Source organism: Gadus chalcogrammus, chromosome 2, assembly GCF_026213295.1.
Source record: "Gadus chalcogrammus isolate NIFS_2021 chromosome 2, NIFS_Gcha_1.0, whole genome shotgun sequence".
NCBI lineage: Eukaryota > Metazoa > Chordata > Actinopteri > Gadiformes > Gadidae > Gadus > Gadus chalcogrammus.
The window spans coordinates 1,842,804-1,859,813 of NC_079413.1; the positions used below are offsets into that span (position 1 = coordinate 1,842,804).

A 17,010-nucleotide genomic window follows, 5' to 3' on the forward strand; every position below is an offset into this window, starting at 1 on the left:
CTCTCCCTATTGGCCCCTGATCACATGACCCAGAGCTGACCACGCCCCCCAACTGGTTAACCCTAAGGGGTTTCCCTTTCCACGCAGCAGGGGCGAGAATGGTGTCCAGGTGTGTTACGAGACCAGGTGAGACACCTGTAGCCATATAATAACATAACGGATCTACGAGTTTTTGGTTTCCTTTTAGATGCATTATAAACGAACAAAGGTGTAGATAACTAGTACTGCGGGGGGGGGGGGGGGGGGGGGATGGGGGGGAGGTCCAGGTCCTATTCCTATCCAATCACCCCGAAGCCGCGATACGCTAGCGATCTTAGCATCTTCACGTTAGCATAGCGCGGCTTCACCATGAGTCGGCGTTGCGTCGAGGAGGAGGCCGGTCGGCCGCAATCCATGACATCACCGTACACCTCAAACGCTCATTACAATGGAAAGGGCCACCGTCCTGGCCCCTCACTGAGCCTGTCCCCCTCCTGGCCAATAAGCTTTAGCCCCGCCTACAGGGCTGGGGGGGGACTGGCAGATATAATTCAGGAGGGGACTGACGAGTGTGTGTGAGGGTGCCAGTGATGAGAGCGGGGGGCTTAGGGAAGAGCGAGGTGGGGGGGGGGAGTTTGCGTGGCTTGGGGAAGGGTGGAATATTAGGAGGAAGACTACAACATTATACATTTCACGTGACTACTAAGGCACACACTCACTCACAACATTGAACACTAGAATAAATAGATACAGGTCCTCCCAGGCGCGGCGACGCCTCCGTGGGCTTCAGCCCGTCCGTGGGCTTCAGCCCGTCCGTGGGCTTCAGCCCGTCCGTGGGCTTCAGCCCGTCCGTGGGCTTCAGTCCTTCGGGGTTTGGGATAGGAGACGGGTTCCCTCGCCCCTCTCTTCTCTCCCCACGCGGGGTCACGCCATCGATCAGTACGTTTGCATGCACTCTGTCCGTGTGGAACCAGGGCGGAGGTCAAGGCGTGTGTGTGTCCCGGTGGAGCCTCTGATGGAGGACAGGAGGTCAGGAGGTCGATAGTGAGGTGCACGGAGCGCGGTCGGTTCTCACGCACTCCACGCCGGGACTGGGGGTTCTCAGAGACACGGGACACGAATCCTCGGGGCGTCCGGGGTGCACGGAGCAGTTAAACACCACGCGTTCCCCAAAACACACCGAGGAAGCCACCGAGAGGAGTGTTCACGGAGTTACCAAGCTGCCAAATTCCTCACCCGTGATCTCATCTTGGCTTGGAGACAGTGCCGTCATGGCAACCGTAGGAGTGAAGCCCACGCTGCTGCTAGGACGGCTGCAGGGTGAGCGCGATGAGTCGGATTCAGGGGTCAGGATGGGGGTCCATGATTAAGACTTTACTATTTACAAGACGCAGTGGCGGCGGGGGGCGGGGATGGGGGGCCATGGGGCTAGGTCGACGAGGCTGCGGCCAGCGGCCCCCGTTCGAGTCACAAAAAAAAAAAAGATAAAATGCAATACACAACTTCACGTGGGTGGCCTTCTGAGATGAGCTGTTGCTGGGACCGTTTGTCGCAGTGCAAAAAGAAAAGCTGAAACAATAATAATAATAATAATTATAATAACATTAACAACCATAACAATAAAAAACCTGTCCCTCATCGTAGCGGGGGGAGGAAGGGGGGAGGAAGCCCCTCCCTCCCAGGCCTCCAGGTGCTTCTAAACCATAATACCAGTACGAGATAAAGTGTTTGAAGTGACACACCCCGCAGGAAGCCCCCCCCCTCCTGCTATTATTATCAGCCCCGGTAATAGCCCCCGCCTTCTGCGTCCCAGGGTCCTTTGTTCTCCCTTTCCCCCCCCCTCCCCCAGTGGCCTTCACTTCTTCTTCTGTGGTGTGGTAGTGGTGGGGGGGGGGGGGGGATGGGGGGAGGAGGGGGGGATAGAGGAACAGAAACTAGGCAGAGTCCTTGGGGGCCCCGCCTCCGTTCCTCTCGCCGGCGGCGTTGGCGGCGGGCTCGGGTCCGGCGACGGCGGCCGTCATCTTCTTCTTCCCCGACCGCTCCTTCTTCTTCTCCTTCTCCTGGCGCTCCTTCTCCTTCTTCTGCCTCTCCTTCTCCGTCTTGTCGCGCTCCTTCTTCTCCTTCGTCTCCTTCAGCTTCTGCTTCTCGTCCTCCTTCTCCTTCCTCTTGTCCTCCTTGCTCCTCCTCTTCTTCTTGCCGCCGCCGTCGGCCGCCGTCGTCTCCTCGGGGCCGACCGGGGGTCCCTCCTTCACGGGGGCCTCCTCCTGCTGGGGCCCCGGCATCAGGGGGGCGTTGTGGGCCATGGGGGAGGGGATGGAGGGCGTCACCTGCTCCACCACGGGGGAGGGCGTCAGCGTGGTTGGGGGCTGCAGGGCGGCCTGCTGCGGGGGGTTGTGTGACGTGGGCTGGGCGGCAGGGTCGAGCGGCTCTTGGGGGGCCACCGGCGACGACTGCTTTGGAGGCTGCTGCGCCGGCGCGGGGGCCCCCACGGTGAGCACCAGGGGGCTCTGGACGTGGGGCGCCGCCCGGGGAGCTGCCCCGGGCAGCGGCGGCTTGTGGGCGGGGCCTCGGACGGGGCTGGCGGCGGCGGCGGCGAGGGGCCGTTGCATCGGCGGCATGGCGTCGGCGCCCGACGGCCCCGAGAAGGACGCCTTCTTGACCAGGGCGTGGAACGGCGCCTTGGAGCGCCGGAAGCCCGGGAGCGACAGCAGGCTGGAGGAGGCCCTGAGGGGGCCGGGGGCCGGCGTGCCCCCGCCTCCGAGGAAGGAGAAGCTGCCGCCGGAGCTGATGGAGGAGGCGCGGCGCTTCTGCTCGTGGATGGCCCGCGTGCCGTTGAGCCGGCGGCCGGGCTGGTGAGTCAGCTCGCCCCGGGACTCGCGCCACTTCCTCACCTGGACGGTGCACTCGCGCTCGATCAGGGACTCCGTCACCGGGAGGACCACGATCTGCACAGACGGGTGGAGGACACGTTAGAGGAAGGAGGTGGGAGGAGGGGGGGGGCTGAGGAAGTGAACCCGCTGGGGCGAGACAACGCAGGAAGCTGAGTCAAAGCGTGCGTCCGTGAGTAACAGCATGTGTCCTGCTGGGGGGTGTGTGTGTGTGTGTGTGTGTGTGCGTGTGCGTGCATCTGCAAGACGAGGCTTCTCCTCGAAGAATGAAACCCGGGCGTTGCCGCGCAGAAGCACACAGAGTAGCAAGAACGAGCACAACACGTACTGTAGTCTATTCACGTCCACCGACGGAACAAACCCTCCCCTCGTCGTAGTCTCATTGCAGCCACAGAGAATGGATTGTTATGACCTTAAAAGGTCCTATATTACACCACCAGGTGTGAGTGTGATCAACCGTTTCAGGCTGCTATGAAAAGTATGCCTCTTCTGACATCACAAACGAGCGCGTCCACCTAGATGTATGGCGGCTATATGAGCAACGTTTGCCTCCGTCCACTGGGTCGGCTGGTAGACTGATCTATCCAGCGTACGTCTAGGCGGACACGGCCACTTATGATGCCACTAAAAACACAGGTTTTCTAAACGGCTTGTAACGTCAAATCACACTCACACACCTGGTGCTATAAGATGGGACCTTTAGGTCTGGGGCACCGAGGTGACGATACGAACACCAGAATGACCCGAGGAACCCCAGTAATGAAGCGAGGAGCCCCCCAGTCAAGCTCATGGCCTGAGATCGCATCATCGTTAGGACTTTAACGGCCTCTTCTTGGTTCCACGTTCACGGAACCCAAGGGGGGTTACGGACCCCTTACGTCCTCGCGGACCCTCCTTGCGTCCACCACGAGGGCCTGACGTGCGCCTCCCAAAAAAACCTTCCGTCGAGGCGACGCAGCAGCAAGGGCTGGGATTGGTCCTCGTTCTAAAACCCGACGCAGAACCATAAACGCTCACGACTGCGTTGAAGCGACTGCGTGGGCGTTGCGTTGCGCGAGCGTGGGACCATAATCAGCCCCGCCTTGTGCACCGAGGTGATGCTACAGCACCCCCGTCCCGTCCCGTCCCGCTCACCTCCTGCACCAACACGTCCTCCCGCAGCAGGTCGGGGGAGATGTTCCTCAGACGCTCCATGGTCTCGTACATCCCCTGCAGCTCGCGCAGCTTGTCCACCGAGCCCAGCATCTGCTTCAGCAGCACCAGGCCCACGCGGAACACGATCTTCACCCCTGGGGACGCAACGGGCCAGAGGTCAGGGGTCACACACACACACACACATCTAAAATAATGTACTGATATGTATCCAGCTGTTCTGCACTTTCTATAAAACATTCAATGAAGAAAAATATATAAAAATTGAAAACTCGCTTATATTAGTTTTGTGATGGTTTTACACTATAATTTAAATTGCGATCATAATCCGATTAATCGCCCAGCCTTAACACAGAGCCATGGATAAAAGCGTTTGCAAAATGCCCTCAATGTGAACTGTAAATTAAGTGTGGATCTTTACAATACTGGAGCGTGTAAACAGCTGAGCGGCAGGTCCCGGCTTTTACAGGTTCACTTCATTTTCTGCTGTGTTTTTACTTTCGTATTCCAATTTATTTAGCACTGAACTTTTCAACCTCCCTTTCTGTGCTGACGTGACGAAACGACAGTAAAACGACAAGGTTTCACTGTGTGTGAACACCTTTAAAAAAGGGAACCTTAAAACATACACATGTAGCTCAGCATTCTCTAAAACCATGTATTAATTTATCCATCCTTATTATCATTGTATTGTTAAGCATTTAGTAGTGCAATTTTGCACGAAAGGCGGAATACGAAAAAAGTTTGATTTGATTGCGAGGTGCACGCGGAGTAAAACCCTCACCTTCACAGAAGAACATGTCCCAGACGCGCAGCACGCAGGACCACGGCAGCGTGCGGGAGAAGATGCACATGAACCACTCCGTCATGTACAGGATGGGGTCGATCTTGAACTTCTTCAGGTGGCGGTAGGCCATGGGACACGTGCGGCGCAGCAGGGAGAAGAAGATCTCCCCGTCCAGCTGGATGGCCTCCTGGGGGGGGGCGGGGGGGGGGGGGGGACGCGACAGAGGGTCATGGGTCAGCTGTGAACCAGTGGGGCTCGGCCGGAGTCAGAGCACATCGAGGCCAGAACAGGTGCCACTTGAAATTCTGTGAAACTTCAAACATAATCCAGACTTAACTATTGTTAGCTTGATTTGATTTGTTGTTGATTCATTGACCCACGTAATGAATCAGAATCAGAATCACTTTTATTACATCTTATTGTACAGTACACAAGAGTAAAAATCTTAGGCTTGGTTGGTGTCATGCCAGTACTTGCTCCGTTTCAATACTTTTGCCGTTTAGGAACATGGTTAGTATCCATGCAATCATTTTGGACTGTCTGCTGTGTGTGACCACAATGGGAAAACTGCTACTAGCCTGTATGTGTATGTGTGTATTCATGCATCCATCTATCTACGATATCCTGGTAATAATGTGGATCACATTTTTCATAACCAGGCCAAACCACTCCACATGAACATGTGGTTGGGAGGCCTTTGCTCCCAGAAGGTCCTGAACCACTGATCTAATCTGTGGCTACAGGCCGAGAACAGAGCGTCTTACCAGCCCGGCGCTGTAGTAGCCTGGAAGGTATCGCTCGCAGATCTGGACCAGGCACCAGAAGGCTTGCTGTCAGACAGAGAGACACGGGCGTTAACGAAAAGACAAAAACTTTCCTAAAAAACACCTTTCAAAAGAGAACACACATGAGAAACGAGCCACACTTGTATACAAAGATCACATTTTTACAACAAACTACTAGAACATTATGACTTTTAGCAAAAGTATCTGATGAGAGAGTAGGTGCAATCACAACGTATAAGCCATCCGATTAAAGGACCAACGACTGCTTGAAGTCGATGGAAGTCGATATCAGTACGGGCCGACTTTGAGTCAGTCCCCAGAGGTCGGTAGGGCGGCGCGGACGGCCTCCTACCTCGGCGGGCATGTGCATGAGCAGTACGGCGGCCACCGGGGCCTGGGCCTGGCAGTAGCCCTCCTCGGGCCGGTAGATGGTGTAGGCCTTCAGGATGCGGTACAGATCCTGCTGCCTGCACACAGCCATGGGGAAGACCGAGATTAGGCTAAATTAGGGCTGGGCGATTCATCGAATTTTGATCGCGATTTCGATTTTAGCGTCCAACGATCTCAAAATTCACATAATCGATTCTATTCACGTCCACCAACGGAACAACCCTCCCCCCCTCGTAGTCTCCGATTTATTTATTTTTTGTACCATTTTGTGTATTATTTTTAAGGCGAAATTTCTAAGTTCTCAGTTATTTTTCTTTTTTTTGGGAGAGACATGCTGAATAAACACAAAATGTTTTCAAACCCAAAAACAATCGGTTGAATAATCGTGATTTCAATATTGATACCAAAATAATCGTGCTTATGATTTTTCCCCTAATGGAGCAGCCCTAGGCTAAATGCTACCCTGGCTCTGGGGTAATGGGTTGAAGGCGTGTTGTATACGTGTGTGAGGAGTTTACCCGTGACCCCCGCGGGCAGCGAACATCTCATGGAAGGGGAACTGTCTGTGGAGGTCCTTCTCTATGATGTCCAGCCACTTGGCCTCGCCCGGCTCCCTCTCCAGCTCCTGGAACACAACGAGGAGCGTTAAAGAAGCGTCTCCAGAGGCAGGGAAGCACAACAACACAAGAACCCTCCCTAGAGGCAGAGGAGAACATATAACTTCAGGAACCGATTACAATTTCGGTTTAAATTATATACATTTTATTTACAAGAAAATTGTGCGGTTTGGCTGAGGAATATTGGAGAATACGAGTGCTGTCGCACATTGCATGCTTACAACCGGTGTAGTAGTAGTCGCAGTAGTTGCAAAAGCACGTTTAACTTACTGGTAACGACATCTAAACCAATGTAAATAACACTCTTCAAGGGGGCCAATGAAAGAAAACACTCATTCCATCATTGTAACATTCTGGAGGAATATTAATTACCTAGCTTAAGGAATCAAAGAAATGTCAAAAATGCTTACGAAGAGAAATGTCAAAAACGCTTACGTCCTTTAAATTCATTTATTAAACCCAGGGCTAACAGTGGCATTGGGCCCAGGGCCATCAATAGAGGGGACTGAGAGGCCACATAGTTTCACCACATTTGGACAAACGATGCCGTCAGTAAAGGGAAGTAAACACTGAAATAGCCGTACACATGCAATAAAAGAGTGCCCTTCATATCTCAGTGTAAGATCCCTCTCAAACAATGGCACAAGGCGGGCCTCAATTGTGCTCACTCCTTACCTCACTTGTTGCGTAACGTATTTTGCGTGTTTTTTTACTTGTGTACGGTCACTGTAGTGTTTCCCGTTTCGGTTCACTGCCTGGGGAATACAGATGCAGTCTAGCGTGCTTCCTCCTTGTATTTTTACATTGATGTTTATGTACTTGCTCTGTCCCTATTTAATTTAACAAAAAAAAACAAATTGACACATTCAAATAAAAAATGTAATTAAATAAAAATAATTAAATAAATAAACATATAAACAAGGCGAGACGGGGGGGGCGAGGGGTCCACTAAGCCCACCTGTTTGAGCGTGATCATTCGGGGTGGGTGGTTGTCAAGCAGGCTTACAACCCGTTGGTTTAAGAAGCTTACAGCCCTGCACGTCTCCCGACCTTCCCCGACCTACAACAGGTGGGTGCAGTAGCCTGGCTAATAAGAGTGCAAAAGTGTGACGTCAAGTTTCCATAGCAACCGTTTTTTCCGGTTCTAAACAAACCAAATTGACTAGGGGAAATCCTATGCCACACGAACGTTTTGTAGGAAAGGAAAGATTTTTTTTTGCGAATTGATTTGCGAGTTTGCTTTACCAATGATGCAAGTAATATTGAGAATAGATTGTCTTCATATACAAAAAAGAAACCTAAACTAACGTTGTGTAAACTTCTCCTTTTTAATACCCCAGGGAATACATGAACGCCTCGACATGTTTCGATTGGTAGTGATTTTCACCTCTTGAAATTGATTATTGATTGATTATTTTCATTTTGAAAGAAATGCATGGAAGCAATGGAAAAAGCCATCTCTTGTTCGGTTGTTCAGAACTGAGAATCCGGTTGCCAGGACAACTCGACGTTTTCACTTTAGTACTCTGTTGCCAGACGTTGGTCTGGCGAAGCGGGCGTCATTTCCTTCAGCACAAGAGGCGTGATCAACGGGCCTAGTTCAACTGACTCTTTACGCGATTGGCTGCTTGCCGTCGCTTCCCTGTCGTCATTGTGTTAAACCAGCCAATAGCGCGCCAGGGGGGAAAAGCCAGCTTGGTGATTGGCTGATCGGAAGCAGAAAGAAATGCATTGCTCTTCTCCAGAACCTACTGCAGGCGCGAACTCAAATCGCCGGCAGAAGGGCCTGGGGCTACCCAGTCTAAGCGGACAGCGTTACCTCAAACTTCCCGGGGTTCGCGTCCAGGAGGTCCTGGCTGTTGGACAGCAGCTGCCAGGCTTTGGACCGGAGCGACGAGGGGATGCCCTTCCTGCAGCGGATCTTCACCTGGGGAGACAAGCAGGGGGGCAGCAGAAAGGGCTGATTACGGTCCCACGTTCTCGCAACGCAAGGCTGTTACGGACCCCTTACGTCCTTGCGGACCCTCCTTGCGGACCCTCCATGCGTCCACCGCGAGGGCCTGACGTGTGCCTCCCAAAAATTGTAACCTTCCGTCGAGGCGACGCAGCAGCAAGCTGGGATTGGTCCGCTCACTAAAACCCGACGCAGAACCATAAAGGTTCGCGACTGCGTCGAAGCGTCTGCGTTGCGTGAACTTCAGTCCCTTAGCGACTTTGCATTCACCTCGGGAACGCAAGCAGGGGTAAATAGCCTGTTAGCATGCATAGCATCAGAACATCATAGCGTAGCTGCAGCTGTACAGTGTTGAACGTGTAGACTTCAATGCTGGGTGTGGTGTACTTTGTCTCTCAAAAGTTTTGGTAGTACACAACATCTTAAACATTAGCTTTTAGTTTGAACAGAAAAAAATACATAAATACCTGCTTATCTGTAAACATTATATATTTACATATTTTATCCAGGAGGATTAAGGCTAAGATTTGTGTTCATCTTAGCCAATCAAAACAGAGAACATGGGTAGGCATTTTCACACCGCCCGAAACAACCAGGGCACCACCACATCAGTGGTGGGAGACAAGGCCGCTTTGACAGATGATCGAGGGCGACAGTACCTTCTGGAAGCGATGCTTCACCCACTTGTCCCAGTTGCCGAACATCTCCAGCCATTTCATCTCTCTCTGCCGGGCCACCTCCAGCCGGATGTCTTTATCTCTGAAACATCGAGCGAGATCGCATCAGTGGGTCACGAGCAGGAAGAGATGGCATCTTCTTTAAACCAGGGCACAGTAACAGTGACATGAGGAATAGGATGTGGGACTTATTGTGCAGCTTGTGCAGAGTCGCCCACACGTTGCTGTAAGGTACGCATCTTTCCAATGCCACGTCGTTCAGACATTTACATTTAGGTCATTTAGCAGCGCTTTGATCCAAAGCGACTTACAATAAGTACATTTGTCCGAAGAAAGAGAAACAATAGTAGTGTCGCTGTAGAGACAGTAAGGATGTTTATGGAACCACGTGCCACGCACTAAGGTTTGCTCATTAAGGTTAACCTGTTGTTACCCATTTGTAACACCAATACTGGAGTATAAGCACGGTGAATCATAGCCAGGTGTCGGCTCATGTGTCGATCCACCATCACCACCACTCCATCTCACTCCTACCACTACACCTCTCTACTACTAACTACTACTACTCCTGACTACATCTACTCCTACTACGCTCCACCTCTGAGTGTCTGAAGGACGGCTGATCTGAGAGGGACTTTGTGATTAAGCGGACACGGCGGGCCCCCTCGCTATCCCTCTCCAATCAATAAGCCTCTTAATTATTCAACAGAAGGAGACCAATTAGTCCGTCTGGGGGAGACAATGCATGAGAAAAAGAGGAAGCATGTTCACGAAAAAGGTCCGCAAACGTGGAGGGGACGGGTGTGGCGGGAGAGGTATGAGGAAGAGACACGCTGTCCGGTCTGACTCACCGGAGCGCCCTCAGCACTATCTGACTCAGACCAAGGACAGATTGAGGCCGGCCAGACACGTTAGGAGAGAGAGGGGGGTGGACGCAGAGAGAGCGAGCAGGAGAGGGCGTGACCGGCCAGGCCGATGAGCTAGGCCCGGAGCTCAGCGAGTCACGTGAGCCCCCCACGATACAGGGGCGGGCGGATTGAGTGGACGATAGGACGCAAAGTGGAGGATCATCTAGCAGATCAAATCAAGTCATCACATGCTGATCGAATTTAGTCTCCCGGGAAGAGAAAGCAGCCTGCGTGGAGCCGTGTCAGAGAGCAATCTTTCATCCTTTAAACATACCGCCTGCCTAAAACACCGCATCCAACCTGAGCTTACGATCTCTGGCGATCAGCCGAGCACATAACGGGCCACAGAATCGATGAGGACCGTCTTCCGGTAAATACGCGCGTGTCTACGGGTCGTCTAACCTACCCGCTCTCACTGAACTGGTTCCCGCCGAGGAAGCCGTATTTGTCGGTGCGTCTCGCCGTCACGCCGTTGACCTCCGAGTCGGAGCCCACCGAGCTGCCGTCCTCCCCCAGGCCGGAGAGCGACTCCAGGGTGCCCGACATCAGGCTGGCCGACTCCAGGTAGCTCATGGTGTCCAGGGCGGGCCGCGCCTTGGGGGTGGAGGGGGGCAGGTAGAAGTCGGCCGGCTCCTGGATCACCGGGAGGGGGCAGGGTGGGTGCTCAGCCCGGGAGGGCGTCGCCGGGGGGGTCTCTGCCAATCCCGTAGCCGGGGGGGCGTGATGCTTTGGAGACCAGGTTCCGGGGCTTGGTTTCGGGGGTACCGGCGGCGGTGGCGACTGGGCAGGCTTCTCCTGGGCGGGGGCTGCAGCGGTCTCCCCTGGTGTGGGTCTGGGGGCGGAGTCTGGAGCAGGGGGGGCGGTCTCTGGGTTAGGGTTAGGGGCGGGGACTAGAGCTTGCTTGGGGGCAGCCTGGGCGTCGTCCAGGATGGAGGGGTTTGGGTTCTGGGCGACGTGCACACTGGGGTAGAGGTTAGGGGTGGGCTTAGGATCGGGGGAGGTGGGCGACGCCTGTGGCGGTGTGATGGCGGCCGGAGGCTCGACATGCTCAGTGGGGCTGCTCGGGGCGACGCCCGTGGAGTCGGGATTGGCCGGGACGCCGCCATCTTGTTTCACAAACGGCGCGGGGCCGGCCGCCGTCGCCGGGACCTCCGTCACTCCCGAGCCGTCGCCCTGGGAGACGGTTCCAACGGTTTCCACGGGGATCGGAACGCCGGTGCTGATGGCTACTACGGCGGGAGCGCCATCGGCGGGACCCGGGAGCAGGTCGCGCTCCGTCAGGGGGACGGGTGGGGTTGAATCCCCGGCCGGCGCAGCAGGTGTAGCGGGCGTAGCGGTGGGGGGGCTCGGGGGTTTGTCGTGGTAGAGGAAGGACTTGGGGGTGGAGAGCTCTTCCCTGGCGGGGCCGCTGGGGTCGGGCGGGGCCGTGGAGGGTGGACGGGTGGACGGAGCCGCGGGTGGATCGCCTACAGCTGATGAAGGCGACGGGGTTAAGGTGGAGGTTTCAGCCATGGTTCCACTTTGGTCTCTCCTGCAGAGACAACGAGGGAGGGAGGAGCAGAGTGAGTTACATCGTTACAACACATGGCAACATAGGTTTTGAGACTGTTTGTCTCTGTAGAATGAAGGGGTCTGAATTGGGATCAGAATGCAGGTGTTGAAAATTGCAAAAGAACATATGACAAAAAAAGATTGTTCTTGTCACAATAATATAGGGACTAAGGAATATGACTGAGGGATGACCATTTACTTTATCCAAAACTGGGATGGAACAGAAAACATGAGATGCTGTAGTCAGTATGCACGTTATATTCATATTCTGTTGCCTGAGGCCTTGGGTGGTCATCTCTACAATAAAACCCCATTCCACTACCCCATTCACAACCTGAACTTCAGCGTCATTGAGCAGGAAGCCTGCCTCCTGCTACTTAATATATTAATAACAACTAATTGATGACCACTTAGTTGACTTAACAGGGATGACACTGGGACGATGCATCAAACATCTCTATGAAGATATAAAAAACTATAAATTGTTCAAGTTAATGAATGGCAGCATATAGAGAAAGTTGTGTCATTGAATGTGGGCGTTACACAATTGTAAAGTATGCATATGTGTACAATATGTGCAATTATATGCAATTATAAGTGGGCTGATGTTCTAAAGCTTGCATTTATAATAAATATTTTTATAAACACACCAAAGCCCATTGAGCCTGCAATTGGACTTCCATCAGCAAAATACAAAGGTTGTCCAATCTAAAACCAGTCCCTGTACATAAAGCTACACTCACATATTAAGAGTTGACATTCTGAAAGAGGAACGAGTCCGACATCAACGTTCAACATCATCATGCACATAACGTTAGAAGTCAGGGACGCCTACCGCCACTGGGCCACACCGGCCGGCCACAGATCAGTCACAAACCTCACTGCACTTTGCTCTCGGATCATCTCCAGCAGACCTTTACAACAAATAAACCTAACTTCCCTATTCGACAGGACATATCATGCATCATCCACCACAGAACGGTCAACACCCTGTGGTGAGGTGAGGCCCGGGCCGAGATGGGACCACGGCCTCGCCGCTCCTGTTTGGCCCCGGTACCTCGGCTGCGGTCGGCGTTTTACTCACCGACGAGCCTCTGTGGGTCAGCGGGACCCGTCCGCCTGGGCAGCCGGGGGGCTCCGGTCCGCGACCCCCCACAATTCCGGTCCCGGAAACTCCTCGGTGAGATGAAAACACGGCAGAGGGGAGACGTGCTGCTGTGTCAAGACTTCTGAGACCGAAGAGCTGCACACGCGAAATGTCCCCGCGGCAGCCCCTTCGCCTTATAGCTTAGCTTGTGGCTAGTTTAGCTCTGAACCTAACGGTACCGTTAGCTTAGCATGTGGCTAGCGGAGTACGCTTGGGTGAACGGTAGCTCTCCACCTAACGGTACCGTTAGCCTAGCTGTCACGTTAGCCTAGCCGTCCTGTTGTTGTTAGCCTCCTGAGCTAGCCCGAATGCCCTGTCTACCCGTGTTCGTGTGCGAGAAGATACCTGCCGCTCACCCTCCGGTTAAGCTACGTACTGTTCTAGTTCTTCATCTGGAAGCAAACAGGACTTTTTTCTGTTTGAGTTGTTCTGCTCGGCGTTGACAAGCGGCTTGAGCACATTACGGCAGGCGCCAGCGTTTCCCTACTGACAGTGCGTGCGCGTCCACGACACCGCCGTCGAACACGCGCACGCATTATGCAGAGGTCTCCCTCCTCCTCGTGTTCTTGTTCGGAAACGCTTCGTTGCAGGGGGGAAATGATAAATAGTGAGAACATTTTTAACATTTTGGCCAATTTAAATGAGATTATTCCGCATCTTTGTGCGTTGTAACACTGTATTTATGTTTACAAGTGTTGCTTTAACAATAAAATAAAAAAAAGTTTGCGCCCTAACAAATCCTACTAAATATTACTGCAATATCTTGTTCTGTCAGTAGATGACACCGTTCGTTTGGTTAACGAACGCATATTTGTACAAAAATACAGGCTCTAACCGTCGGCCACTAGAGGATGCTGATAAGACACCCTGCACAGTTTTTTTCTGAGCGATGCGCATGTGTGTCGAGACAGAAATAGCATAAATACAGCGGAGTCACTATTGGGCGTTTGCTGTGTCAATGTTTTCATCGTTTTATCGCAAAGGTAGCAACCCACGGAACATAACGCACAACAAACTCGTGTTTGCACACTGGATGAAAAGCACATAACTTTTACATTTCCCAATCGATTTTGTTTTTTATTCAAGGGTCTCCATGGAGTAAAGAAGAATATATATATATGACATAAAATACATATAATAAATATGAAGATGAACATGAAAACGAACATTTCAAGGAATTGTAGGCTATTTGTTGTGTCTTGCCCTCTTCAATATGACGGCGACGTGTCGAAGTAGGCTTGTCAATGCGGCTAATATGTCTATATTGCAAACGAGGATATTATTGCCACTGAAAAATAGGCGTATGAACGGAGAACCAATCCTCCTCACCTCCCCTGTCAAAAGGCTTTCTTTGGTTTGGGTAAGGGTTTTTCGGTTCATTTTGGGGTTGCAGAGCTGTCGGCTTCCCTGGAAACGCCCCCTCAATTCAGTGTCAATCAGCGGAGGACGGTTGAGCGTCTACGCTTAACGGCAGGTGAGAGGAGGTCCATATTAGCCAATAACAGGTGACAAGCCTGCAATAGCATGGTTTGAAAATATAGGGCAATTGTTGCAGCAGTTCCTCTCCATTCATGACTCAGACTGCAGTGGTGACAGCCACCGATAATGAGATCACAGATCACCTCACTATGGAGACACAAATGCAAGCGACGTAACCACGGTGACAAAACACGGCAGTTATTAACACAGGATTTTTGTGCGACCTGCCAGATAGATGCAGTCATCAGGCATTTTGCCTGATCCAATTTAGAATCAGAGAACAGGTTCTTCCTCTGTGGCATCTTCGTCTCTCTGGGACTGGCACCTGAACTCATATTGGAACCACATGAGCCCCTGAAGGGAGAGAGAGAGAGAGTCCAGAAGGGCAATGAAACGAAAAAGGAACCCCATGGTCTGCCAAGGTTGATCCAATCATGAGCAAGAAGACAACCGTTCTCTTTGCACATGCACACATATTTTTGCGTGTGGCCGACACACACACGCGCACACACACACACACACACACACACACACACACACACACACACACACACACACACACACACACACACACACACACACACAGTGTTATAAAGCTTTTAATCTAAGAATAACTGAAGAAAACAGATAAGATAAGAAGCGACAAAGACAGCAGTGACAGCCTGTACACACCTGAGAAGCCTGGGGCAGAAGGATCCGGGCGTCTGAGATATTTGAGACAATGATCCCACGCTCTTCTTGTTTAGACACCATCCCTGAAGTTAACAATTGCCTCAAACTCCATCTCTCCCTTATCTAACACTCGCATTTGGTTCATAACCCACATATCTGACACCTTGCGTCATATCTGGTCCCAGGACCTCAGAGAAATGTTTGATACAACAGAGGGTGCATTGATAGGTTGGATTGATACGTAGGGTGCATAAATACATAGGGTTCTCCGGTTCATAGGATTCTCGTTTCAAAAGGCTGCTTTGGTTCATAGGGTGTACCCTGTGCACCAGGAGTCAATGTTGGGATAGCCATGTTTAACTGTGGACTGCACACGTAAACATGGCTATCCCAGCATTGATCCCTGGGGGCTGGGCTGACTTCTTCCATATGTTCTGCTGTTCTTCACTGTCCGGTGGTGGGTGCGGTTTTTGGACCCTCTGATCAAAATCGTTACGAACAAGACTTCTACGAACAAGGCTTCCACGAACAAGACTTCTACTAGCGTTATCTCAACGGCCAACGTCTGTTTAACGACATGCCTCTGAACGGTTCAAAAGGGCATCAACAGATCAATATAAGGAAAAACAAAAATACATAGATATGCAGTTGGCCTGGACCAGCTAGGGATAATCTTTGCCTGGAACTGGAGCAAAACTGCCAAATACCAGTGGAAAAGAAGAGTCTGCCAAGACGAACAGGCGAGTGAGACATTCCGAGGATGGAGGAATGAGCCTTACGGAATCTGTTTCGAGGAATCTTTCCCCACAGATGTGGCTGATGCCCTCGCTGTGTCTTTGGTCGGTAATGTCCCCATGATGTCAAATAAAAAATCTCGGTTTCACTTATTTCCACAGTCCTAATATTGACCTATTGAACTAAGTATGTAACTCAAATCGATTTATTCATTATTTTAGGTTTGAATGAGATGTGCATTGATATATCCTGACCCCCTTCCCATCTCATCGAGGGCTCAGGCATGATTGAAAAGTGTTTCAGAGCAGCGAGAGTCAATCACAAAATATCAATTTAATTTATTTCGATATATACGTTTGTTTACACATGGATATTCGTCTCATTAAAAGAGCGCCGAACCAATGACAAAAAGTGATGTGGTAACCATATCACTCAATACTAGTGGGTTACAGAGAGGGGACTCTTGTATAGGTATTTCTCCCAGAACAGTGAGTGTATGCGTTGAAACCTGATTTAAATCCCTCCCAAAGGCCCAACTAATTACCACTGCCAGACATACCAGTATAACACATTTACGAAACGACACATCAGTCATCCAACAAAGTGTCTTTACACAAGAATCTGAGTGTCTGAGATTGTGTGCGCGTTGGTGTGCACCTGAGTCTGTGTGTGTGTGGGTGTGCGGATAGGTGAGTGCTATCAGATGCGTCAGTCGCTATTGTTTTTGTCTCTCCTATCAAATATTTAAGCCTCCTCTCCCATGTGTGGGAGGATACCTCTACTTTCCAGGCAGCTTTCTCGAATCTGTCAGGAAGAAATGCAGAGGTACAGGAGGCTGAATGGAAAGTCTGCATCGATCTTTTTCGCCATTTGCTCACTAGGTAAAGTGCTTTGGGTGTCCGAAAAATCACTACGTCATGGAATAAATTATTGTTATGATGAAAGCTACAATGTGTAACTTATGCACATGCATGCCCGTCCACTGAACACAGTTTAGGTTTCACTTTTGACCATTAAAGGCCATGTAAAAAGGGCTTTCAGGGGAACAAGACTCAAAACCAATTTTTTTTTCTATTTTCATGCAAAGCTAAAATAAAAGAGGAGATGTGATGAAACCCTTTCCTTCCCTGTTTCTGCAGCTGCTCTGCGGAGGTCAAACACCTGAGCGAGAGACGTATCAAAACCAAATAAAGAGGTTGTTTCGTCTCGATGGTTTTGCTCTGTAGCAACAAGCACATGTGGAGAGCATCCATCAAATCGACGGACCCTATCCACTCTGCCTTCAAGCT

At 51.4% G+C, this 17,010-nt stretch overlaps 1 protein-coding gene across 1 annotated transcript; it reads right to left on the reverse strand.

The window, feature by feature from the left end:
• Positions 1 to 1,913: 1,913 nt before the first annotated feature.
• On the reverse strand, positions 1,914 to 13,449 carry LOC130403861 (TBC1 domain family member 10B-like). Its single transcript, XM_056608375.1, has 10 exons — positions 12,773 to 13,449; positions 10,544 to 11,668; positions 9,212 to 9,311; positions 8,418 to 8,525; positions 6,500 to 6,606; positions 5,944 to 6,058; positions 5,571 to 5,636; positions 4,804 to 4,993; positions 4,002 to 4,156; positions 1,914 to 2,924 (listed from the first exon to the last, which is right to left on the reverse strand). Exons 2-10 carry the CDS (start codon positions 11,647 to 11,649, stop codon positions 1,914 to 1,916), a joined length of 2,958 nt encoding a protein of 985 aa, XP_056464350.1. The 5' UTR covers positions 11,650 to 11,668; positions 12,773 to 13,449.
• Positions 13,450 to 17,010: the final 3,561 nt, after the last annotated feature.

Coding starts and splice junctions, on each gene's coding strand:
- LOC130403861 (XM_056608375.1), bottom strand. CDS start 11,649: ATGGCTGAAACCTCCACCTTAACCCCGTCGCCTTCATCAGCTGTAGGC. Junction 9,312..10,543: donor AACCAGTTCAGTGAGAGCGG/GTAGGTTAGACG, acceptor TCGATGTTTCAG/AGATAAAGACATCCGGCTGG. Junction 5,637..5,943: donor TCATGCACATGCCCGCCGAG/GTAGGAGGCCGT, acceptor TCTGTCTGACAG/CAAGCCTTCTGGTGCCTGGT.